This window comes from Malassezia globosa, assembly GCF_000181695.2.
Source record: "Malassezia globosa CBS 7966 chromosome Unknown mgl_sf_3.1, whole genome shotgun sequence".
Lineage (NCBI taxonomy): Eukaryota > Fungi > Basidiomycota > Malasseziomycetes > Malasseziales > Malasseziaceae > Malassezia > Malassezia globosa.
This window is the reverse complement of record NW_001849871.1, coordinates 722,718-746,766: the sequence shown is the minus strand read 5'-3', so window position 1 is coordinate 746,766 and position 24,049 is coordinate 722,718. Positions and strand designations below refer to the sequence as shown.

Genomic DNA, 24,049 nt, shown 5'->3' with positions numbered 1-24,049 from the left:
CTAGGTCCGAGTCTTGGCAAATCGTACAATCATCACGGATGTGTTATCTGTACTAAAGTTTTTTAAAGCGTGTTGTAAGAGGTTTTCTGCGGCTTCTTGTGCATCACTGTATTTTGAGACAAAATTCACAGCATCTTGATCGCTCACGACATCCCAGAGCTGCAGTGTGTCAGATCACGAGTCCAAGAAAACACGAGGAAGAATCAGTAGAGATTACGTACGCCATCACATGCAACAATAAGAAATTGGTCTTCATCGCACATATCAATGCTAGTAGTAAAGGGAGTACCCACGACGAACTCTTTGATGGAGAAATCACCCAAGGATCGCGTGACAGCCAACACGCCTGAAAGATTCATTAGTTTAAACGCATAATTTGCACGCACCGTTAACGCGGTTGTTCAAAAGAAATCCCCCTTTTTCAGTAATTCTTTTGGATTCAAACTCGTCAGATCCTTTGTGATCATAGGTTAAACGAATGGCTTTACCGCCACGACTGGCATTCATGGTAAGCAATTGCAATCTGCAGACCGATGTGTCAACGTACCAAAGGACAGAGCGAGCATCGCCCACATTTGCTGTATACAAAACACGCCTTCTTGATTTATTTTGGTCTGAGTCATCTGATTCCAGCCTGATAAGACTGGTGACAGCTGTGCACCCACTTCGAACACCGGCAGATCGGGACTCTGCCTCAAGCTGTTCATCCGCCTTGAGGAAGGCATTTCTCATGACTTCGCGTACGTCCATGTGAGGGCATACGTTTAATTCCTCCGAAAGAATGCGATTCATATTGTCTCTGCACCACTCGGCAGCGAATTTGCCAGCATGTCCATCAAAGACCGCAAAATAGCCTTGCCCCGGCACGTTGTTGAAGTCCTGTAGGTAAAGGTGTGCATCCTCCATAGTTCGTCGCCACCTTCCATTCTTTTCAGTAGCAATGCCGACATGACACGTCCATTCAGGCAAGGATTCATCTGAGTACGTTGTTGAATCAACTTTATTTAACGCCGGCTGAGCACCACGCGGCTCTTCTTGGCTTGATATTTCCGACGTCGGATTTATCCTAAGATGTCAGAAAATACTGTTTAAAAAGAAATTCGAGATATCATGGCGACAAATTTCTGTCACCACACATACCCTGCTTCAGTGCTCATGACGCGAATTCAGACGTTAGTGTCTGGGAATGTTCAAGTAGGGGCACACTTGACAGACTGTCAGTTGAGTTTGTCAATTTACATCACGTGCACCAAGTGCTCTCTACAAAGGTTGCTAAAGAGTCGAGATCAAGATCTCCACTCCTAGGGGCCTCTCGAATACCAACGATCGGGATCGATGTGATGCAATGATTTAGATGTTATCTGTGCGTTAGTAAAGCACGAAGGAATAGGTCAGTTTCAAGCCATGTTAATAGAGCATACGAACCATAGACAAGTACGTGCGAGCCACGTGGACTGACCATTGGACGACCGGAAGCGCAAGATTCAGTGAGTCGTGCGTTTCGGCGGCCGTAGGACTCGAGTGCTCTGTTTCTGACTCGGACGACATTACGGGCGGCGTTGCATCTCGTGTATCTCCAATGCCTTGTGGCAGGGAAGGGCCCTCTGAAGCTTCTCGAATTGCATTTAGATGCGATGGGTCATCTTCATCTGATTCGTCAGATTGGAAATGCTGATCAGAGTCGAGGCCGAAGTAGTCGCTCATAGGCAATGTCGTTCTCATTTCCGTGTTCGATGCAAATACATTTGACGCAGTATTATCAGTCCCTACCTCTTCTTCTTGAGAAATGATATCCTGGGTAGATAAGCCTTGCACGCTTGGGTTTTCCGACGCGTCATCCTGAAAAACCCATCCATATTGACGCATTTTTTTACATAGGCGCTGATGATGCTGCTTGGCTTGTTGCCGTAGACGGTTGAGTCGAATGTTTTGCTGCCTTAATCGATGCTTGCATATCGCTGTTTGCTTTGCCATGTAGCGAGGAGCCACTTTGATAGCATTCTCGAAGTGCAGTCTCGCAGATCGCTGCACATAATGCGGAACCTGTTTGGCTAGCCGCATAGGAACGTGAGGTATAGAACTGCTGGAATCGCTGTCACTGCACTCAGCCTCGTCAACGTTGCCCAGGTACAACGTAAGCAGACCAAGATATGTGTGTAGCTGGGGCTGGTGTCGATATGGATATGCACCAATAATGCTCGTAAGTTCCTCATGCGCTCGCTGATATTGACCAGCAAGAATCAACTCGCGAATCAAGAAGACTATCGTGTATGGACGCAAAGTCGTGCGGGTGCGAGAAACTCGTAAGAGATATCGAAGCGCGGTGTCTCGCTCCTGACCCATGCAAGCAACTTGAAGTCCTAATTTCCATAGTTCCTGCGGACGCCAATCCTGTGACCTCAAAAGAAGCGAGAAGCAGCGTTCTGCTAATTGCCGGTTCTGCCGAAGAAGCATGAGCTGCATTAAGTCGTATAGGCGTCGCATATGTTGACGATGTTGATCAGTTAGGGCCAAATGTGATACCGCGTTTTCATCCAACGGGTTCGTGTGAGGCACACAGTGCGTGAGCGGGGCAATGCCATGCATATAGGTAATATCGTATTCATCTTTGTATGGCGGTGGTGGCTGAAATAGAGCCGTCGTCTCCACCATTCTCACACTTCATGCAAGGTGCACGAACGTGAACATAAATGGGAATTTGACGGAGACAACAGTGAATACGAGAGAATGGCGCGCGAAGGCGAAAATAAAATTAATAATTAAGACGCGCAAGAAATGCAGCTCAAAATTTCTCGTGTCGGGCACAACACGTGTGCATAAATGTGCACAACGTTTAAGCTCAGCCTCCGCGACAGGCGCATAGCATGTCGAAGCAGAGCGGGGGTGCTGATGAGTCGACATCGCTTCTCGAGTCAGTAGCCACTGGTACAGACTCATGTGAGCAGGAGTTTGTGCTTCGACATGATTTTGCGTCGCATCAATACGCACAGCGATTTGCTCCCACACGCTTTTTAGTGAGTGTATTTGATCCGGAGAAAGAAGGGCCGAGCCCTTACAGAGGGCCCCACTTTCGTGTATGTATATCTTATTGGAGTGACGATCAGTCTAACAGATGTAGCCAGATGATGCTAGTTTCTACGAGATGGTCTCCGATGTACGTGATGCGATGTCATCGGGTCTGAACCCCCGCATGATTTCGACCGGCACAAGCGGCTCTTATTTTGTGTATGACCGCCACAAAAATTCTGCTCGTATACGCGGTGTATTCAAGCCAATGGACGAAGAACCATACGGAAATTTGAAGTACGTAATTGGGTCCAGTATTCGCACACTTGCAACATGTCTGACAGCAGTCCAAAGCGTGTCTTTTTGCGAAAATACTTTTGGTGGGCCATGGGCCGTCCATGGTGCGTGAAAAACAAACAGACGAACGTGTACTAACATATTGACAGCCTGATCCCTAACTTTTCATATCTTTCAGAGGTGGGTGCTTCTTTTCTGGACGATCGACTGGCGCTTGGTTTGGTACCCAAGACACGACTAGTGGGATTTGTGAGTCCTTCGTTCCATTATCTCTACAAGGACCGCAAACGTTGGGAACAGGGGCTGCAGCCACTACCCATTAAGATTGGATCCTTGCAGCAGTTTTTGGATGGTTATGAGAACGCGAGCCAATTTTTCCATCGATACACATTGCCAGGGCGGCCTAAAGATATCATGGAAAGGGATTTGCGCGAAGAACACAAGGCTCACTGGCTTAGTCGGCGCAAGCAAGGTGCGCGGTTGCGCATGATATTTATTGCCATCAAGCGCCTCTTGCTTTGCAGATATGGACCCGGGCCGTACGGGAGCTCCAACGCCAATGAAGAGGCTACAGGTTCGGTACGGCACACGTGCGAGGCCACAGCGTATCCTGCAGCGCATATGTCATCCACAAAATCGTTTGACTGGTCTGAGGAAACACTCACTGACTTGCGGCTGGAGCTTGAGAAGCTTGTGGTGCTTGATTTTTTGATGCGCAATACTGATCGAGGCTTGGATAATTTCATGATCAGGTACAATCCTCAGCCAGCCCCTGGGGAACGTCGCATAACTATTGGAGCTATTGATAATTCGCTGTCGTTCCCTCATCAGCATCCGCAAGGTCTGCGTGATTATCCGTACGGATGGCTGTTTCTCCCTGCGGGACTGATTGGTCAACCGTTTTCCGACGAGACACGCCGCCTGTTTCTTCCTAAACTCTGTGACCCTGTCTGGTGGGCAGGTACCATTGAGGGACTCCGTCGCATCTTTAGCCAAGATGCACATTTCCACGAGCGCACATTCCAACATCAAGTGTCACTTCTGCTAGGGCAAGGATGGCTTATTGTACAATGCCTGCGAGAACGCAATGAAGGCCCCATCGAACTGTGCGCGCGGCCCAAGTGCTTGATTCACAGTAGTGTACAGATGATGACTCGCAAGGAGCTTGATGCACATACGGTGACTGACTTGGTGCAGGGCAGCATTGCATTCCCATCAGATAAGTTGCACGAGCACGAAGATACCGATGAGAGGCCCACCAGCACGCGCGCGATTGAATTCAATCCCCGCAAGCACGACTCAAAACCTAGTCGTTTAGTGCAGTCGCTGCCGACGACAATGATGTCGTCGTCGAATCCTTTGCTCTCCGGCACGTCACATGATTCGAGAGCCATTGATATTGTTGAGCGCATGGCCAAGACACAGAAACGTGGACTGCATTCACCAAAACCTTATGAAAGTCCGCGAGAACTTCCCAGTGCCAAGGCGTCTCATCGCATGCGTCCCCTGGACCTGGATATTAGCGCGAGCGTAAGTACGTATCCCGTGCCAGTCCTTGTCGAGACACTCGAGCCCTTTACGCGGAAAGCTTGGCCATCCTTGAATTAGGTCATTTCCAGCGCGCGCAATCGATGGCCTGGCTCGTAGTTGGCCTCTTGCATCTCATGCAACAGTGCGCGCCAGCGCTCATCCTTGCGCTTCCAGCAAGTCCATATCATAGCCGCATACATACGACGAGTAGGGACGAGTGCTCTTTGTTTGGCTTCTTCCAATAAAGCAAAGGCCTCTTCGTACCGTGGCTGTACTAGGTGCATTCGAGTCATGCGCTCGAAACAGGCGGCCGAAGGTACAATGCCGCGAGTCTGCATCATAGCCCATGCATTCCGAGCTGATGCCATGTCATTCGCGGCCAAGCATCCATCGAGCCACGCTTGGAACGTCTCAGACGTCGGCTCAGGTGTCGCGTGCACGAGTGATTCTGCCGTTGGGAGCTGCCGGCGTTCTGATGCTGCATAGACAAGCGCATTCCATGCACATGTTGGGGGTGGCCATGTCGACTGTTGGAACACGGCCTGGATCGCAACGTCCAAAGCACGTGCGCTTGAAGAGGCTTTCGCTGATAACGAGGCAACCAGTGGTGCATGAAGCTCAATGCCCGACGCGTGCATCCAGCCAAGCACATTCATGGCCTTATCAAAATGCTCCGCGTTGCAAAATGCTTCAAAGGCAGGGATAAGGTGTGCTTCCGTTGGCTCCGAAATCCATGCGAGCGCGTGTGACACAAGCGGACTCAGTCCAGCCCGCGACGCCGCAGTGATAATAGCGACGAGCAAACCATCGTCAGGCACTATTGGTCGACTGTGCTTCCACGCAAGCTCAAGTCCAGGTGCATAGTGCTGTGTAGCGCACACGCGTAGTGTATGCATCCAAACCCGAGCAGAGACGCCGTGTAGAGCATGGGCTTCCTGGACTATCTCGAACGCGATTCGCGGCTCTTGGGCATCTGTTGCGCATTGTACAATAAAGGTGAGTGCATCTTCTTCAAGCTTGACTTTGTAGTCTTTCGCTGTGCACACAAGAAGCAGCATGTATTCAACATTCGTCGTGCGAGCGCAGTGGTGAAGTAGGTGGGTATATGTGGTCGGAGTCCAGCTCGCGACGCACGAAGAGCACAAAATAGTGAAAGGGAAAACTCCGTCATTCGGACGGTATGTTGGCGGGTAGAAAGCATATCGTGAAAGAATTTGCCTAATACGCGGAATGTGATCTGCGACCACAGCCGCTTCCAACGCCAAGTCAAGCATTGAAACAGAGGGTGAGGCCTTGCACGCATGCATGTCGTCCAACAATGCCATTGATTCTGCGATCATGCCGTCTTTCGCGAACACACGCATAAGATCTGACCAAGTTTGTTGGCGTCGGCGCTGAAAGGACTTGATATCAGGATGGCTGTATTGTTTCACGCGCGTCGCCTCAGTGACCGCGCGCGCCACCTCACCATTAGATGCCGTCGACAGTAAACGTCTGGAGAAGCATGTACCTATTCTTCGGTATGCTTGAATGGCGAGTGTCATAACCTGTCATGTACGAACCCCAGGGCCCAAATATAGGGATTAGTGTCGTATGTGGGTCAGATCTTGTCCTGCATTTTTCATGATGCGTGCGTAATTACAAAGCGAACGCGTGGACGCAAGATTTTGTCCTCCACACATCGTCCTTCATTTGCGTGTGCGCGCCCAACGATTGGGGTGTGGAGAAGTCTAGATAATGAAAATGTCCCATAGAGAGGATTACGCCACGATAAGAGGCATTTCATGCGTCCGAGCGGTTAGGCAGTTATGATTCTCCAACTTCTGATCGAAGCCAAATCTTATCTATATACTACATATCGCGAGTATATGACAGGAAGTTCGGTGTCAAGCAATATCAGGAGTTATATTGCAGCAAATGCATGAAATGATATCAGTGCTTTCATTTCCAACATGGGTCGATGCAGCACCCCTCTTCTTCATGGCTTCCGATGCCGGTGCAACAGAAAAACTACGTAGGAACACGAGCGTGTCAGGAGACACGCTGAGAAGCCTCTTGCACGGCATGCTAAAGATGCTCATAAAGATCTGTAAGTGAAGAAAAATAAGTAACGTCAGCTCTACAACGCAAGTGCATGATGTAGCAACAAGATGCCTGCGCTTACTCACAGCGTTGCATTCATGCTCGTGTTGAAAATGGTTCAGCTTTTATGGAGCGTAGTATGAGCACGAGTATATTCTCTATGCGAATCACAGACTCTGATTTTGATGAACTGAATGAACTGACAATCCGGTATAGTATAATATGTTTTCGCCAATAGACTTGTAGAAAGACTGTTTCTTTTGCTTGCCGATTATTTTAGTTCTTAGTTGATGTATTAAGCATTTTTATGGATAATAAGCTAAGGAATATCACTTTTGCTGCGTCGATAGCTTCTCGAAAAAATCCATCCCGTTTGATATGAACTGTAGACTCTCCAGTATAGGCTTGTAGATGGCTATGGTTACCTCGTATGCAGTAATGTTGCTAGGTCTGGCGTGTCATCTTGAATTCCTTATAAGAAATCTTGTATTTCCCTTATTTTATTTATTTATTTTTGGTTCGTTGTGCTTACAAGCGTCCATGTGGGAGTGGCATTGTCGGTGTTGGCTCGCCACAACTGTCGTGGCGCTGAGGCTAGTGGCCGTGAATGATCTTTTGTCACATGCTGTTTGTTTGAAAGTATATTATTGCCTCGCAAGAAATCGGCAAGGCAGCACTGGGTCATGTGCTTTTCGCTTCATGTTGGCATCTTTCTTGGTATAGCTCAATTATTAATTTTGGCACTAACATGGAGCCAGAGATGTAATATTGGGTGTGGAACGACACGTGTGGACGTTCTTCTTATTCTAGGGCTTGACATCTCATAAGTTCAGGAGTTCAGGAAACTGTATACATCGAAACCGTTTCGCCCCTGACACATGGGCAAGACCAGAATTCACGTCTGTATTATTGACGCTTATGTTCGAATAGTACTCATCAGATGTGCTTTGCTAGTATAGTCCTGGATTTCTCACGGAGCTTCGCCATGTCTTGGGATCGAACGTATCAAGTGAGGCATCGCTCGGGGCGGCGTGTGGATCTCTTGGCACGTTAGATCTGACATTGATTTTAATTTGCTCCTTCGTGCACCTGTCCAGTCATTTTTATGTATCTTGACCCTCACTTTCATGTTCCGTGAGGTTCGGTTTCATGCCTGGGGAGCCAACATAATGGGTAATGGCCTTTCCTGCATTTGCAAAAAAAGTGTTTTAGCCCTGACCCTGGCTTTACAGAATCCAGCGCCGCTGTGTCAAATATACTGCTTCCATCAAAAAAGTTTAACGGCGACAATCTGATCAAGAACGTAGTAGTTTCCAGTCAAGGTCTGATCATGTGTATATACGACATTGTAGAGTAGTACGACAACAAGCACAACTCAGACAATGTTCATGTAAGCATGCTAGCTAATCTGTGGCCGGGCATTGGTCTTGCAAAACTCTTGTGCCTAGTAGTCGGTTTGTTTCTCCGTGATCGCCGTCTCAAACTTGATAACATACCTCCAAGTGAAAGTTCGAATTCGCACAACAGTGATTGTAGAGTGAACCCTGTGGCCTCGCCCGTTATTTCGCAAACAAAGGCATAACTGTCCATGTCCCGTTGTCTTCCGACGATGGAGGATTTGGACCCCATGCGTGTGACACGTCCGTTCCCGTTGCCATTTGAAAGCACACGGCGCAGCAGGGCATAACCAATTGCGGCATACCTGACAACTTTCGTTTCCCGTTCTTGTTACACACGACAGCATCTCCTCCCAGTACTAGGGCAACAGCATCTCGTGTTCCATCACATATGTCACAAGGCACACTCAAACGTTCGTTCCGACCGACGAGTTTTTTCGGTGCCAAGTACTGACGAACTAGCGACGAGAGCATCCATCGCTGAATATACGTGGTCCGAGGATAAATTTCAGCATTTTCATTCGATCCAAGCAGCCTGTCATGGACGATGACGTGTGAGTTTAGACACGCTTCCTTCACGTACCGGATACCATCAATGCACCATATGTGCTCGCAGTCGCCCACATGTAAGAGCCAGTTTGGCTGATGCAGAGTGAGTGACCGGAGTTGAGTCAGGCGCGTAGAGCTAAGTGTCTTGCCACTGTAAACGGCCTTGGCGAGAGGCGATGTGCTAGGATGTGTATGTTCTAGAATGGCGTGCACGTAGCTCTGGGATGGATCTAGTGACGGATCAAGGCGACCGTACAGTTTGTCATCCATCATGACACACACATCCGTCGGTAGCGGCGATGCATGATATTTGGGGTATTTAGGCTGCACTGATGGGCCTGCGTCATTAGCACTTGTCCAATGAGTAGGACAATCGCTGCTATCGTGGCACGCATAAGGAAGTTCGCCGTTCCGGCAAACTATTTCATGAACCAGATCATCCAATGTGTGTTCAGATAAGCACTCGAGTTGTTGTGTAAGAACCAGCTCACCATCCATGTTGCTCAGCATAGGTGAGTCAAACATCATATCAGGCATCCAACCGTCCAATCCCCGTGTGCGACGCGTAAGTGGCACATGTCGTCGAGAATAGACAGACACCTGCAGCACGAAGACTATGCTCCCATCCGCAGGTAGCGCCAACTTGTGTGGATGCTTTGTCATTTGCAAAGGCTAAAGATGTAAGTCATGACCGAACCAAATCATGACAGCAGCCAAGATCGTGTTCACCGCACGTACCTTGGTGTCGGCAGCATTAGTGTCGCGCATGGGAATCGACTGCGCATACAATCCCACGTTATCGTAGCTGAGAATGAGAAACAAAATGTTGCACGTACGTATCGAAGGAAAATGACGCAGGGGTGCGTGATGTAGCTTGTTTTTTTAAATCGAGTCCCTGGCTCATTCGACGGCATTTCCACGCATGATCAGCTTCTTCCATAGTAATAGCTTGATTTTGATGATCAGATGCACTCATCACACATGCACAACGCTTTTTCACAGCTTGATAGGCATCAGGATGTATAGATAGCGAGTACGAAGGTCTTGTCGGAAGATCGCGGCATTCCCGGGCGAGTTGATCCAAATCGACCGAGTAAGGCAACTGAGTTGTTTGGAATCTCGCCTCTGCCATGTGCGCAACTCTCAGCAACAATGGCGATGAAGATAAAATGGTTCGTTCGAACGTCGATGATTGAACTACACAAGAACAAACACAAACAGACGCCACGATGACGGCCAAGACATGACCCTTGGAAGAAAAACTTCCGAGGCTGCTATGTGTCCATGCATTCAACGACCTCCACAAGATTTCACCGGGACAACCAGGATAGTGATCCTCCGAGTCACAATGATACGCACGGATCGCTCCATGCCTCGCTCTCACCTCTCCAGTGCTGCAAGAACACGTATATGCCTACACTTCTACATAAGTGAAACAGCATATGGTATGGGTAAGAACTATATCTGTCGCTCGGAAGAGTATAGCATACAGCGTAGAGTGGGAAAGCAATGTCTTTCGTCAGCCTAATCATTTGCATCATAAATATACGCCTACAGCATTAAACAAAGTCACTATGCCAATGCCTGCTAAAAGGCTACTCAGAATACTCAGCGAAGGAGCCTTGTACGAAAAACTTTTGCGCGATACGCTGTTTCGTAAGGTATGATAGTAGTTTTCCACGTACGTTGTAGAAGCGAACGCTAAGAGAAATGCAGCTGAGAGAGAGACAGTCGCGATGTAAGGCATAGACTCGACAGAGATGAGAGGTGACTGAACAGGCCATGTCATGAATTCGGCCTATGTGTAAGTCGCTGTATCCGACGAACCTGTGCATTCATGTACTCCTGCGACATGATGTGAAATGCGACGACTTCCGAGAATTTTTGGACTACACAAGAATCCGAAGATACACCTATTCGCCCGTGGCGTTGCCCTGCGTCGGAGTGTTGCTGATTAAACCTATGCAGCCCTGTTGAATGCCCAAGCAGCCACTCCACTCGCTTTTGGTTGTGTTTTCCCTAGACAAACCCCGTGTGCCTCGGCCGAAACCACCATTTGGCAATCGTCGCCTACGAGATAGTCCCTAGGGCACAAAAAAGTTCACAACAGTCCTGTCTGTGTGCACCCAGCATGAAGGCGCTCGCGAATGTCGTCAATCGTTCGTTTCGTCGCTTCGAGAGGGCTGGTGAGGCAGTGATGGGTCGCGTAGGCCCGATATTTGTGGGGATCTATGTCGTTCTTGTTGGTACAGGCATGTGGATCTTCTGTACGTGTTCTGTGTGTTCTGTATAAACCCAGTCCGGAAACTAACGCCTTTAGTCGTTTGTATTTTCCCAACCTATATACCCCTACCAAATGCCTTAATTGACATCGCAAAAATGCCTTCCCTTTTCCATATGGTTCTCGGTATTCCTTATGCTGCTTGGGAAAGCGTAAAATATGAATTTCGAGCCACGTTCATATGCGTCGCAGTGACATTGACGTGTTTATATATTGTCATGATGATGATTTGGACGTACTACATGGCATGTACGGTACTACCTGGCTCGGTTGCTCATGGGTTATCTGATAATTCAGCTGAGCGTCGTCTCGGACCTGGTAGTACGCTTTGGTGGCGAGACCGGCGGCAACGGGTGGCTTCAGCTGCATACATGCGACTCGCCATGGATGAAAAGCTACCCGTTCATTATGATTCGGTCACACCCAAAATAAGACGTGCGCATGTTGACACACTTGATGACCGCTCCCCTGGAGATGCGGAACATGACCTTCGGTGTTCTTTTCGCTTTTGCAAGAAGTGCCCACCAGTCCCTCTGGCCACAGCTCTTTCGCGTCTTCCACCTGAATTGCGCTTGGAAGAAAAGCTGAACCGACGCAAAGAAGCGTTGAGCAGAAAGCAAATGGCTGCAACAAGTGCACCCGAGGCTATGCATTATGACCACGAGCAGCTTGAGCCGCCACCGGAGCTGTTCCAGGATCAAGACGACGAGGGTGAGCATGATATTCGTTTGTGGCTTGGACAGAAGCAAGCTGATATGATTGTGTTTCCTCCAAAACCTGAGCGTGCGCACCATTGTCGTACGTGCGGTACATGTATTTTGAAATTTGATCACCACTGTCCGTGGATCAATCAATGTGTGGGACTCGGGAATGAGCGTTATTTCATTCTATTCATGCTGTGGTTTTCTTTCGGTACATTGATATTTTCTGTCGCTGGATGGCGCATTGCTTGGGAGGGCTTCACGCGACCGAAAGAGTGGTCCTCGTTTCTTGTACATCGACTACTGTACCTCGCTATATACGCCAAGGCTGCGGTCATGGGTATGGTAGTATTTATTCTTGCCATATGGCATCTCTATTTGGCTGCTCGGAATGAAACTTCGTTGGAGAATCAAGACAATACACATTACGCCAAAATGGCCAAGGAGCGAAAAGCTGTCTTTTGCAATGTGTATGACTTGGGATGGGTGCGCAACTTACAGTTGTTTTTCAATGTTGGCCCCGGTTTGGCACATGATTATTGTTCGCTTTTCTTGCCCATCCACATCGAACCATACTCGGATGGCTGGCATTGGGCCAAGCGAGCTGGCCTTGAAGGCCGTCATGGGGGTATCATGAATGAAGAAGAATTCACGGATGACGAAGGTGACACTTGAGATGATTGGCATGTGGAAGGATTTTCAGTATGAGACAAATGCCGCTGGCTCTCAAAAGTGAAATGAGGTTGGATTCGAAAACGTTCGCAATGAAAGTATAGCGAGAATCAGCTGTGATGAAATAACGCAATAGACTTAAGACAATACTTTATCGGCTAAAAATTAGACAGCATACGTAAGATGTAAATCTAGGGTTACAGTGACAATAAATTTACAATTCCTTACTTGTTGCTGCGCTTTTAAACTCTTCGTCCGTGAAAACATCTTTTCTTCGACTAGTGTTAGTTCCTGATGCTCAAATACTTTTAGGTTTTCAAAGCCATTCAGTGTCACGATCCTGTTTTTAAGCATAGACAAACAGGCTGTTATCGAAACCGGTCACTGTGTCTTGTCTGAGACGTAAAGCGATCGCCTATGCCTCGGTCCGGACTTGAATCACAAATTCAACTGCCACGACGATTTCGTGTAGCCCGGGAACATTCCATTCACAACAGCGCAGTCACCATCATGATTATACAATTTTGTTGAGTAAAGGGCCATGTTGTTGCTGTCATGAATAAGCTTTATCTTTGCGCAAGTGTAACCTGCGATGCTTCCATCTTACGAAACCAAAGCAGAAAATGATGTGTCTATAAGAAAACTAATTAGGTTGGGAAGAATAATGTGCAGACACGGTTCCTCATATATATGGACTTATATCTTACTCGTCAAATTACTTTAATAGTATCACCATCGAACGAAGCGGGTAAAATTCATGCAGTCTTTACAACCTTGCGAGCATGACAAGTATTGGCCCTGATCCACCCTTCCGAAAGCCACTTTCTTGCGAAGCGTTCTTACTAACAACTTCAGCTCTCATTATGCTGAAAATTTCAGCGATGTCGAAAAGTTGCACTTTGTTCTTGTTCGATCCAGTTTCCCTTAACCTTTTCTACATCAATCTTGTAATCAATGACAAAAGGAAACACGGGACTTGCACGAGAAGATCTTCGAAATTTAAGCCAGTAGCGCCTCAACCTACGATGGAATTGGCGTAAAGTCATTAATAGAAAACCTCCTTACATTATATAGCTTAATACAAGCTTTAGCAAATCCTCTTAGAAATAGCTTCCTCGAAGCACCTTGAAAAGAAAAATCACAAAGAAGTATGCCCCTATTTCTAGACCCAAGAACTTCTTTTTCCATGTATCACAGTCATTGCCGTTACTTGATTCGTGGACCTTGGTCAAGATTCCTCTTTCAATCAAACACAATCACAATTCGTATCTTATCCAAATGCCAGGAATATGTTAACTTAAGAAACCAATAACAAATGAGCCATATTAATACTGAAGTACCCACTCTGCTGATTGTTGCCAAGGAATAAAAGAAAAAAAAGAACAAGTGAAAAGTGTGAAATTAGAACCGTCAACCTGACGGATTGGTTTACATTTTTTTCCTGTGTTTGTAGAACGCCACTTTGAGACTCGAGATGTATATCGATATCCTTGCATAATAAATTAGAGTGTCTATTTTCATTGAAGAGCTTATACAAGGTGCGAGTTAGCTTGACGATAATGAACATGAGCATGAATTATGGGATTTCAGCCCTGCCGTTACGAGACGCAACTGGTTCATCACTAATTTGTTAGAAATATAGCATATTCAAAAGCTTCAGAAATTCAAGTTTAAGGGTGAAAAAAACTTGCATATACGGGATTACCCAAGGAGTTTGGTCTTACGGTCCATTGTTTGTTCAACTATGCGCCCCGTAAGCCAACTGGTTCACTTTATTCGTTCACTTATCATTCTGGTCTTTGCTGTTGCAAATAATATACAAATACCCTTGAAATTAATGGGAAAATAGAGGACTTAAGAAAACCCCAGTTTCGCCGCTCATCCAGAGTGAATGGAAGCTCAAGAGCAAAGAGCTACAGATTTGAAATGCTTGAAGCTGTGACTTGCAGCTTTTGGCCCCGCCTTTTAGATTGCGGGGCACCACACTGCATGTGGATAAGATATGTCTTGCCAGATTGAGCCAATAAGGTTTACACTAGAATTTATCTCGAATACAAATGCAGTACATAATTTCATGCCAAGAAACCTGGCAAAAACACCTCGGCTTACGTACATTTACATGTGCCGCTGTCTCCTCGTCAGCGATAGCGCATCCCACTTGGAAGCCTTTCAGGTGGCTACACGTAAGCTAATGTTGGTCATGATGTATACACTATAATCCTACCAGGATGGATTGTGAATGGGCGGTGAGTTGCAAAATATTAGCAGCAAATACCGAACGAATCGACTTTTCAAGTCCCGGCGGTTTCGAACTCGTAATTTATTGCGTTCTTTCAGGTTCATAAATGGCTTCTCCACTTCCGCGTGTGCAATCTACCTTTACGGCACGAATAGACGTTATCGCCACTCAATGCCGACAACTTCTGGCTTAGCGTGGGATTACATACTTAAGTTCATAATTATTGGTGATGCTTCCGTGGGAAAATCATCCATTCTCGTTCGCTTTACGGAGGACAAGTTTCTGGTGGATTCAGATACGACGATTGGGATTGAGTTTGGCTCTCACATTGTGACGTTGGAATCAGGCGAACGACTTAAACTGCAAATCTGGGACACTGCTGGAAGCGAACAATTTCGAAGCGTGCGTTCTTATAAATTGATCCTAATGAAAGATTACTCGTTCTTATTACAAAGGGGCTGCAGGATGTCTTTTGGTGTACGACGTGACGGAGCACGATACTTTCGAGCACTTGCCAAGCTGGCTCGATGATGTACGAAGTCAGGCGGAAGAGAATGCCACAATTGCACTCGTTGGAAATATGTCTGATCGTCCTGATACGCAAAGAACCGTTTCGAAAGAAGAAGGCCAAGCTTTTGCTGAAAAACACAAGTATGTAAATTGATGGACTTACACGAATCAGTTTGCTGTTCTTCGAGACGAGTGCCAAGACTGGGCAGGTAAGTACAGTCTGGAGGCATTCAATCTTCTAATGCATTAGAATATTTCTGAAGTATTCACAACGGTGGCAAGGGACATTTTTGAGAGATACAAGTCAAATCCTTCAAGTGCAAGACGCTCGATAAACCCAACAGACAGCGTTGACATTGCTTCAACAACATCTTCTGCTGCTTCATGCTGCATGTAGTGAAACCGGACCTGACAAAAAAATAAGATACACGTAGAGCTTATTACACATGGGCATCAAATAGAGCATAGGCAAGACATTCTACATGGATCGGTTGGTATCTATGAGTGCACACTCGAAGCTGAATTTGCAGCATCGCTGATTTGTGGCTCCGCGCGCCAGTCACCGCCGCTCGAGCCTTTGCGCCAATCATGTGCGTTAGCTGATGGCAAATCATTTCCATACATCTCGGCTGCTTCCGCCCGCTCTCTTGCAAGACGCTCCTTCCAACCGAGCCGCAGAAAATCATGCTTTGCGTGTGCTTCACGGCGACGTTCACGATTTTCTACAGCAAGTTGCTGGTATAGCTCACGCACCAGCTCAGGTGATGCGTATCGAAGATGCATAAAATTGCATTGACCACCGCGGTTACATTCATTCGTCTCATTTTGACGACAGCACGCTTCACGAAAGTCACTTACTGGCGAAAGCTCAGCGAACAAGGGACGTTGATGATACCAGCGTGTATTGAGCCCGTCGACTGCACGTTGTGCGTCGTCCTCGGTTTCATAACGCGCATACACATTGCCAATTAGATGATCTCCCACATTATCGCAAACGTGCATCTCAATTAGGGTGCCATAATCACTGAGCCCTTTGAAAAAGTCGGAAAAAAACGCATCAAATTGCTGCTGTAGCTCTGCATCAGATGCACGACAGTCTGGATCGAGGTATTTAGGATTTTGATATACATTTGATAGGAGAATTGTATGAGAGCGCTCAGGTCGGATGTGGCGTCGAGAGCATCGATCGCCATGTCGACATGCACCAATTTTGAAGTAGAATGAGCAGTTTACTTTATCTTGCTCGGTTCCGTAGTCGCGGGATGTAGGGAGCATATTGGGTTTCCGAGGATCAAATCACAGCAGTTGAGGACCCTCCAAGGTAACCAACCTCACCAAAGCGACAGTCGAGGGACGATTAAGCGATCGAGCGAACCATCGATACATGTGACACGTGGATCCACGTGATGTCCGACGCCCTCCGCTGTTGTGCTTCGTCACCAAGAACACCGTTCTCGAAACTTTCCACGACGGTGTGATTGCGTGCGTGTGGGTGACGGTGGTGACAGGGGCATGACTGTAAGCCACCGCAAGCCGCGTCCAGCCCAGACAAGCCAAGATCGATCCAGTACGTAAGGAAGAGAAATGGGACTATAGGCCCGTGCAACAGCTTATTCTGACTGACGATTCACGTGTAGCTGCCGAGCCGGGTGTGCGATATCATTGTGATGTGTGTGGCGCTGATATCACACTGACTGTGCGCATCCGTTGTGCAGGCGGATGTGAAGACTTTGACTTGTGTGGGACGTGCTTTTGTACGGGATCGGAAATTGGGCAGCACAAGGCATGGCATGACTACAGGGTTATTGAGCAGCACGCGACACCTGTCTTTTGTCCAGACTGGGGTGTGGACGAAGAGCTGTTGCTCATTGATGGATGTCAATTGTATGGAGTTGGGAACTGGATGGATATTGCAGATCATATTGGAAATCGAACGAAAGAAGAAGTCGAAAAGCACTTCGTTGACGTGTACATCAAAGGAAAAAATGGCCTGCCATCTGGCGACAGGCGTGCAGAAAAAGCGGTAGCTGATTGGCGCGAGAGTCATCCACCTGATCCATCCTTTCATGGAGAAGAGCGCCTGCCTATTGTGGGGCCGGATGCAAACTTTACGACGGATGTCACGATGGATGAATTCCAGCGCGCTCGTCGCGAGCGTATTGAGAAGCTGCGCGCCTCTCAGCTTCCCATTGTGCCACCCAAGGGAGGCAAGCCTCTTGTTTCGGCGCCTACAACTCACAGTGAGTTATCGGGCTTCATGCCAGGGCGGTTGGAGTTCGAACAGGAGTTTGAGCAGGATGCTGAGCATGCTGTTAAAGACATGGAGTTCGGCCTTGTATACTCATTTGGTGGTGATACATTACCCACAGAGTCTGAGGCACTTAATGGTAAAACTGCGACACAGGGGAAGCCCCGTATGGAATCGAGTGGGCGTGGTGGGCCAGTTCATGTGTCGACCAAAGTACAAGACGAGCCGGAGGAAGAGACGTTTGCTGATGCACTGGACAGCCAGGCAGAACCTATGAGCATAGATGGAAAGAACGAAGAACCGTTGCCAGCCGCAAACCAGAGCCAGAGTCAGAGCCAGATGCAGCATGTGCGCGACAGCAGTCACACGGCAGCAGAGCCTGTCAAGCTAGAGGACGAGACTCGAGCAGACACGAAAGCCGCTGCGCCGGCGCCTCAGGCAGAGCCAGCATCAAAATCTGATGAAATGCATGAAGATGCCTCGCCCGACTGGGAAGAAGATCCTATGGACCTGGAGCTGAAGCTTGCTATACTCGACATCTACAGTGAACAGCTAAATCGACGATCACGCAAAAAACAGTTCTTATTTGAGCGCAATCTGGTCGATTACCGGCGGAACACCGCCGCGGAGCGGAGACGTCCGAAAGAAGAGCGTGATTTGCTCGCACGGATCAAGCACTTTGCAACGCTCCAGACTGCCACCGACTTTGAAGAGCTGTACCAAGATCTCTGTTACGAAGAGGCACTCAAGAAAACTGTGCGTCAGCTGCAGCATTACAGAAGTTTGGGCATTACCACGCTGGCTGAAGCAGCGCGCTACGACCGCGAACATGCAGAAAGAACGAAGCGGCAGTTGGAAGCGGCTGAAGGAACATTGCCCTCTCAGGCTGGTCGCGCGCGACATCGAGAACGGAGTCAGTCTGTGTTGGACAAGAAAGACACAGACGAGTTCTCGTTCGCAACAGCACCGTCGATCCAATTGCTCACGCGAGAAGAGCAGCAGTTGTGTTCTTTGTTACACATTTTGCCGCAGCCATTTTTGATTTTAAAGACGGTGCTTTTGACATACTGCTTCGCACATCATCGGGACTTGACCATTCGTCATTGTGAAAGACTCTGTTCTATTGATCCACGCAAACTCGCTTATATCTACGACTTTTTCCGCGAGAAAGGATATTTTCATGCTGTGGCACAGGCGAGAACATGGGAAGAGTCGCAGGCGCCAAATGCATCAATGACAACCCCATCACACGCTGTACACGAAGCTGTAAAGCCTTAGCAAAAAAAAAAAAAATGTGTGGATGTGAGGGATAGTCTCTTCGAAAGACGTGGGATCATTGCTCCCATCAACCTTGAATTGCTGTTGGTACATGTCTGAAAAAATGGCCGCGACCAGACGCGGCTAGCCTAGTTTCCTGCCGCTGTTCTCATGCTCATTCGCGACATGCAGTCCTATCGTTGTCACGCCGGCTCAGGCCGAGCCAGGCCTCCATACCCATCCTTCGTCTGACCTTCCTCTGTATAGACTGTATTCTACGTACATAAAGCTATTACGACTTATCCAACAAAGGCACGTGCATTTTCAAACATGCGGAACCATGGACTGTATCCCATCCATTCGTTCGATGGGTGGTCTGGGGCCCATGAAAGCGATTGCTTCGCAACGGCGCGTTCTGGGTGTGGCATCATAATCAGGACACGACCGTCCGCAGCTGTGGCACCGGCGATGTTCGCGGCTGATCCGTTCGGGTTGTGGGGATAGCGAGAGTCCGTGTACTGGAGCGCGATGCCGTTCTGCTGCTGCAGATCCGCCAGCCTCGACGAGTCGCGGAACACCGCGCGTCCTTCGCCATGAGCCACAGGCACAGGCATTATACTCGAGTCCATGTCTCTAAAGAAGATGCAAGGCGTGGAGGGCTGGATCTTGACGTTTGTCAAACGCGCCTCAAAGCGACCACTTTCATTCGGACCGAACAATGGCCAATTTTCAGCGCCGGGAATCAGGCCGGCGTGGCCCAGTGTGCTGAGCATTTGGCATCCGTTGCAAATACCCAAAGCGAAGGTGTCTTTCCGTGCGAAGAACCGTGCAAACTCTTCATTCACTCGCGACGAATGCAGAATCGACTGGGCCCAACCACGGCCTGAGCCTAGCACATCACCGTACGAGAAGCCACCACACGCAGCCAGACCCACAAATGGCTCTAGTGATTGATGCCCATTCAGCAAATCAGTCATGTGCACATCGTAGGTCGAGAAGCCAGCACTGGCAAATGCCCAGGCCATTTCGATGTGGCCATTGACGCCCTGTTCACGCAAGATCGCTACGCGAGGTTGCGATGCAAGTGGCCGTTCAATGGAAGCTGGATTGCTCCATTGGAGTGTCTTGGCAGGATGGAAGGTCAGCTCATACTTGAGGGACGCGGATTCGGCCGGCTCATCGATAAACGCCAACTCTTGCTTGGCACACTCCGGGTTGTCCCGCAGCGACTGCATCCGGAACGATGTATCGGCCCAGGCCTTCTGCAGCGCAGCACGTGTGGACGACAACAGTGTTTCGCCGCGGCACTTGATGTTGATTTGTTCATCTCCACGCACACTCGCCACGGTGTGGATGATGTTGGACGGGACGCCCATGCTCGTGAGTACAGACGTGACCGCTGACACATCCTTCACACAGACCTGCAACACAGCACCCAGTTCTTCATTGAACAGGGCAGCCATCGGCGTATCGCGCAAAATGCCTGTGATGTCCATGTCGAGACCCAGGCGGCCGGCAAACGACATTTCCAGCACCGTCGCAAGCAGGCCACCATCAGACCTGTCGTGATACGCATGCACCAATGGTGCGCTGTGCGGCATGCCAGCGTGCATCTGCTTCATTATGTTCATTGCGCTGAAGAAGGCACGCAGCACTTCAGGCTCCTCGACATCAGGCGCCTCTGTGCCGACTTCGCGGAATACCTGGGCAAGCGCAGAGCCACCCAAACGCTGCCTACCATGGCCCAAATCAACCAAAAGGAGGCATGAGTCATCAAGCATCCGAAGCGTCGGAGTCCACGTCTGCGACACATTTGCGACAGGAGCAAAACCAGACACGATCGGACTCACTGGCGCTGTAACGGTACGGGTTTCATGCTCGGGCTCATTCTCATTCCTGTCAGAGCGCCACGACATGCCCATGGACATAGAGTCTTTGCCGACGGGAATTGAAACGCCTAGCCTTGGGCAAAAGTCCATGCCAACCGCTTGGACAGCATCATACAATACAGCGCCATCGTGCTGGAAGCCGGCTGAACACATCCAGTTCGCACTCAGTTTAATCTTCCGAATGTCGTCAATGTATGCCGCTGCCATGTTGGTCAGTGTCTCACCCACAGCCATACGAGCCGCTGCTGCGCCACTGAAGAGCGAAAGAGGCGTCCGTTCGCCGCTTGCCATTGCCTCACCGGCCGCATTGTCGTCGAATGAATGGGACGTTCGGGTCACAGCCACATCGGCCACAGGCACTTGGAACGGTCCGACCATCTGATCCCGTGCCACAAGACCCGTAATGCTACGATCACCAATCGTGATCAGGAATGATTTGCTGCCGACTGACGGTAGATGAAGCACACGGTCTACAGCCGCAGCAAACCGCGCGTTTTCGTCCAGGCCTGGTAGATAAGTCGCAAGCGACGAGTCAAATGCACGCAGCTGGCGCTTCACGTGCTCTGACGAGCGGTCCATTTTCGGCGGCTTTCCGAAGAGTGTCGACATTGGCAGGTCAATGCATGTTTCTTCGCGCAGGCGGTCCGTCAGCACGAAGCGCTGCTCAGACGTGGCGTGGCCGACAGCTGCCACAGGGCACCGCTCGCGCTCCGCAATGGCTTTGAACCGGGCCAGATCATGAGCACGCACAGCCAGTACGTAGCGCTCCTGGCTCTCATTGCACCAAATGGCGAGCGGGCTCAGCGACGAATTGCCCAAGGGGATGTTGCGCAGCTCGCACACAGCACCGAGACCAGCATCGTGAACAAGCTCTGGCAGCGCATTGCTCAGCCCACCAGCACCAACATCATGAATACTGACAATAGGATTCGTTTCGCTCGAGCAACAAGCATCGATCACTTCCTGACACCGACGTTGCATCTCAGGGTTCTCACGCGATACACTCACAAAGTCGAGCTTCGAGCGCTCGGAACCACCACCGGCCAGGGACGAGCTCGTTCCGCCACCCAGACCAATGAGGTAACCAGGGCCACCCATAACAATAAGCACGTCGTTGGGTTGGATCTTCCCCTTGAGCATGTTGGAGCGACGCACGTTGCCCACACCGCCGGCCAGCATGATCGGCTTGTGGTAGCCACGCCACTCAAATCCATTTTCCGTCGGCACACGTTCACACAGCGTGCGCCAAAATCCAGTGATGGCAGGACGGCCAAACTCGTTGTTGAAGGCAGAGGCACCGATCGGCGCATCGCGCATGATCTCAAATGCGCTGGCTACATGCATCGGGTAGCCAATGTCCTCCTCCCACGGCTGCCGGCCGTCACCAGGTAGGAGTAGATTAGATGTCATGAATCCTGTCAAACCGGCTTTGGGCTTAGAGCCACAGCCAACAGCACCCTCATCACGGATTTCACCGCCTGAGCCTGTCGCTGCACCTGGGTAGGGCGAAATGGCTGTTGGGTGGTTATGTGTCTCGACTTTGGCAAGGATTGGCATAGACTCCCGCTGTCCGACGTACAAGTGAGACACACGGTCGTTGTTTTCAAGAACTCGAACGTCAGGCGATGGCATGTATCGCACGCCCTCGGAGCCTTCAAGCACAGCAGCATTGTCCGAGTAGGCACTGAGCGTGTGAGCGGGGGTCTTCTCTTCCGTGTTGCGGATCATTGCGAAAAGGGAGAGAGGCTGTTTCTTGCCATCGATCGTCCACGCTGCATTGAAGATCTTGTGACGGCAGTGCTCGGAGTTAATTTGTGCAAACATGAACAGTTCCACATCGGTGGGGTTCCGCCGGAGTGGAGCAACGTCACCTTGTCCGCGCACGAAGGCATCGACCAGATAGTTGATTTCATCGGGAGCAAGAGCCAAGGCGTATTTCGTGTTGGATTCAGCCAGGCGATCATGGGCCGCGTCCCAATTCGTATCGGATGCTGACGACAGTAGTTCGACCACACGCAACGGGCTTGGCTCTGATGAGCCGAACAATTCATTCGCAAGAAAGACTGGAGGATCACGCGTTACAATCTGTGTCATACGGTCATGCAAATGTGACTGAGCATGGTGGAATTCGTCGGCATTAAGTGGCTCTGACACATCAAGCACAAATGCCATACCACGTTCGAGACGCTCGATCGTGTCATCCATCTCGCAGATATGCGAAATATCTGTCGCCTTCGATGCCCAAGGTGTCGTGTTTCCAGGTCGGGGTAGGACAAAGAGAACATCTTTCCCTGGCGTGCTTTGGCCTTCGAGTGCCTTTTGAACGACACCACGCGTGTCCTCGAAAGCAATGTCATCACCATACCTGAGCAAGTCATCTAGACGTACTCGCTTTGCACTTGATGCATTTTGAAGATCTTTATATGCCTCCTGCGTTGGCACCAGAACCATGTGCAGGAAAACGCCATCCACTCGCCTCACATGTGGTGCCACATTCTGAACCTGCTCTAGAAGCTGCTGGCGTTTCGCCTCCAGCATTGTCGAGGGTCCCAGCAGCGTGAGGCAAAGCAGCTGCTTACTTGGATTCATCTGAGAGCCCATATGCGTGAGTTAATCTTGTGCAACCCACACCAATCTCGCACGGGCGGAGTGAATGTGAATGGCACAGGACTGAAATTTGACAAAAAAAAAAGTGAGTTCGGTAGACCCATATCATTCTCGCCTCTCCCATCCGGCCCACAACCTATCCCTCGTTCTCACTCCACCTCTGATGAAATTTGATCAAATCAAATCCTTTACAGGCAAAGACGATGCAAGTCATGATGAGTCAGCTTCATGTTAAAAGCAGGTACGCGTGGCCTTTTCACCCCACTCATTGTGGAGATAGATAGACTACGGCGCTGACGACGACGATAACGACAACAGGTACGGTGGCAAACGCACAAGTGTCTGTATTCCTACTGATAGTACCGCGACTAAAAGCTGCCTGCTTATCTACCATGAGCGGAAATGATACTGTCGTTTTTAAGAAACGATCACGAGCTGGTGCACATCGTGATGTACGGAAACGTGATGTTGATGACGATGCCAGCAACACAGCGTCTAGTGTGGTAACCAAAAAGTCGCGTGCAGAACAACCCACGACGAACAAAATAGCCCCGATACCCGACCGCTTTGGTGAAACAACTGTGCACGCGACAGAGCGAGCCAACGCTTCAGCTAGGAACGCAAATACGAATCAGGAGACGCGACCCGGGGAGCTGACTGGGACGTAGGCCGATGAAATGGCTCGGTTCGAAGAAACGACATCCAAAGAGGCGCCAAAGACGGTAACGAATGATGATGGCACATATTGAGGTTTGGCACAATATTCAAAATATACACAAGAGCG

The 24,049-nt window shown here is 49.3% G+C and overlaps 9 protein-coding genes across 9 annotated transcripts; 4 read left to right on the top strand and 5 right to left on the bottom strand.

The window, feature by feature from the left end:
* MGL_1670 (uncharacterized protein) lies at nucleotides 1-1,157 on the bottom strand (the record flags this gene model as incomplete). The annotated part of the gene is made up of 5 exons (XM_001731435.1): nucleotides 1-159; nucleotides 222-346; nucleotides 387-496; nucleotides 548-1,066; nucleotides 1,141-1,157. 5 exons carry the CDS (start codon nucleotides 1,155-1,157, stop codon nucleotides 1-3), a joined length of 930 nt encoding a protein of 309 aa, XP_001731487.1.
* Nucleotides 1,158-1,407: 250 nt separating this feature from the next.
* Nucleotides 1,408-2,652, bottom strand: MGL_1669 (uncharacterized protein; the record flags this gene model as incomplete). Its single annotated transcript, XM_001731434.1, has 1 exon — nucleotides 1,408-2,652. One exon carries the CDS (start codon nucleotides 2,650-2,652, stop codon nucleotides 1,408-1,410), a length of 1,245 nt encoding a protein of 414 aa, XP_001731486.1.
* Nucleotides 2,653-3,717: 1,065 nt separating this feature from the next.
* Nucleotides 3,718-4,911, top strand: MGL_1668 (uncharacterized protein; the record flags this gene model as incomplete). Its single annotated transcript, XM_001731433.1, has 1 exon — nucleotides 3,718-4,911. One exon carries the CDS (start codon nucleotides 3,718-3,720, stop codon nucleotides 4,909-4,911), a length of 1,194 nt encoding a protein of 397 aa, XP_001731485.1.
* Nucleotides 4,912-8,474: 3,563 nt separating this feature from the next.
* Nucleotides 8,475-9,398, bottom strand: MGL_1667 (uncharacterized protein; the record flags this gene model as incomplete). Its single annotated transcript, XM_001731432.1, has 1 exon — nucleotides 8,475-9,398. One exon carries the CDS (start codon nucleotides 9,396-9,398, stop codon nucleotides 8,475-8,477), a length of 924 nt encoding a protein of 307 aa, XP_001731484.1.
* Nucleotides 9,399-11,513: 2,115 nt separating this feature from the next.
* On the top strand, nucleotides 11,514-12,518 carry MGL_1666 (uncharacterized protein; the record flags this gene model as incomplete). Its single annotated transcript, XM_001731431.1, has 1 exon — nucleotides 11,514-12,518. The coding sequence occupies one exon, from the start codon at nucleotides 11,514-11,516 to the stop codon at nucleotides 12,516-12,518; it is 1,005 nt and encodes a 334-aa protein (XP_001731483.1).
* A 2,816-nt stretch (nucleotides 12,519-15,334) lies between these two features.
* On the top strand, nucleotides 15,335-15,661 carry MGL_1665 (uncharacterized protein; the record flags this gene model as incomplete). The annotated part of the gene is made up of 3 exons (XM_001731430.1): nucleotides 15,335-15,405; nucleotides 15,437-15,473; nucleotides 15,515-15,661. 3 exons carry the CDS (start codon nucleotides 15,335-15,337, stop codon nucleotides 15,659-15,661), a joined length of 255 nt encoding a protein of 84 aa, XP_001731482.1.
* A 101-nt stretch (nucleotides 15,662-15,762) lies between these two features.
* MGL_1664 (uncharacterized protein) lies at nucleotides 15,763-16,539 on the bottom strand (the record flags this gene model as incomplete). The annotated part of the gene is made up of 1 exon (XM_001731429.1): nucleotides 15,763-16,539. The coding sequence occupies one exon, from the start codon at nucleotides 16,537-16,539 to the stop codon at nucleotides 15,763-15,765; it is 777 nt and encodes a 258-aa protein (XP_001731481.1).
* Nucleotides 16,540-17,167: 628 nt separating this feature from the next.
* Nucleotides 17,168-18,790, top strand: MGL_1663 (uncharacterized protein; the record flags this gene model as incomplete). The annotated part of the gene is made up of 1 exon (XM_001731428.1): nucleotides 17,168-18,790. The coding sequence occupies one exon, from the start codon at nucleotides 17,168-17,170 to the stop codon at nucleotides 18,788-18,790; it is 1,623 nt and encodes a 540-aa protein (XP_001731480.1).
* A 278-nt stretch (nucleotides 18,791-19,068) lies between these two features.
* On the bottom strand, nucleotides 19,069-23,247 carry MGL_1662 (uncharacterized protein; the record flags this gene model as incomplete). Its single annotated transcript, XM_001731427.1, has 1 exon — nucleotides 19,069-23,247. One exon carries the CDS (start codon nucleotides 23,245-23,247, stop codon nucleotides 19,069-19,071), a length of 4,179 nt encoding a protein of 1,392 aa, XP_001731479.1.
* Nucleotides 23,248-24,049: the final 802 nt, after the last annotated feature.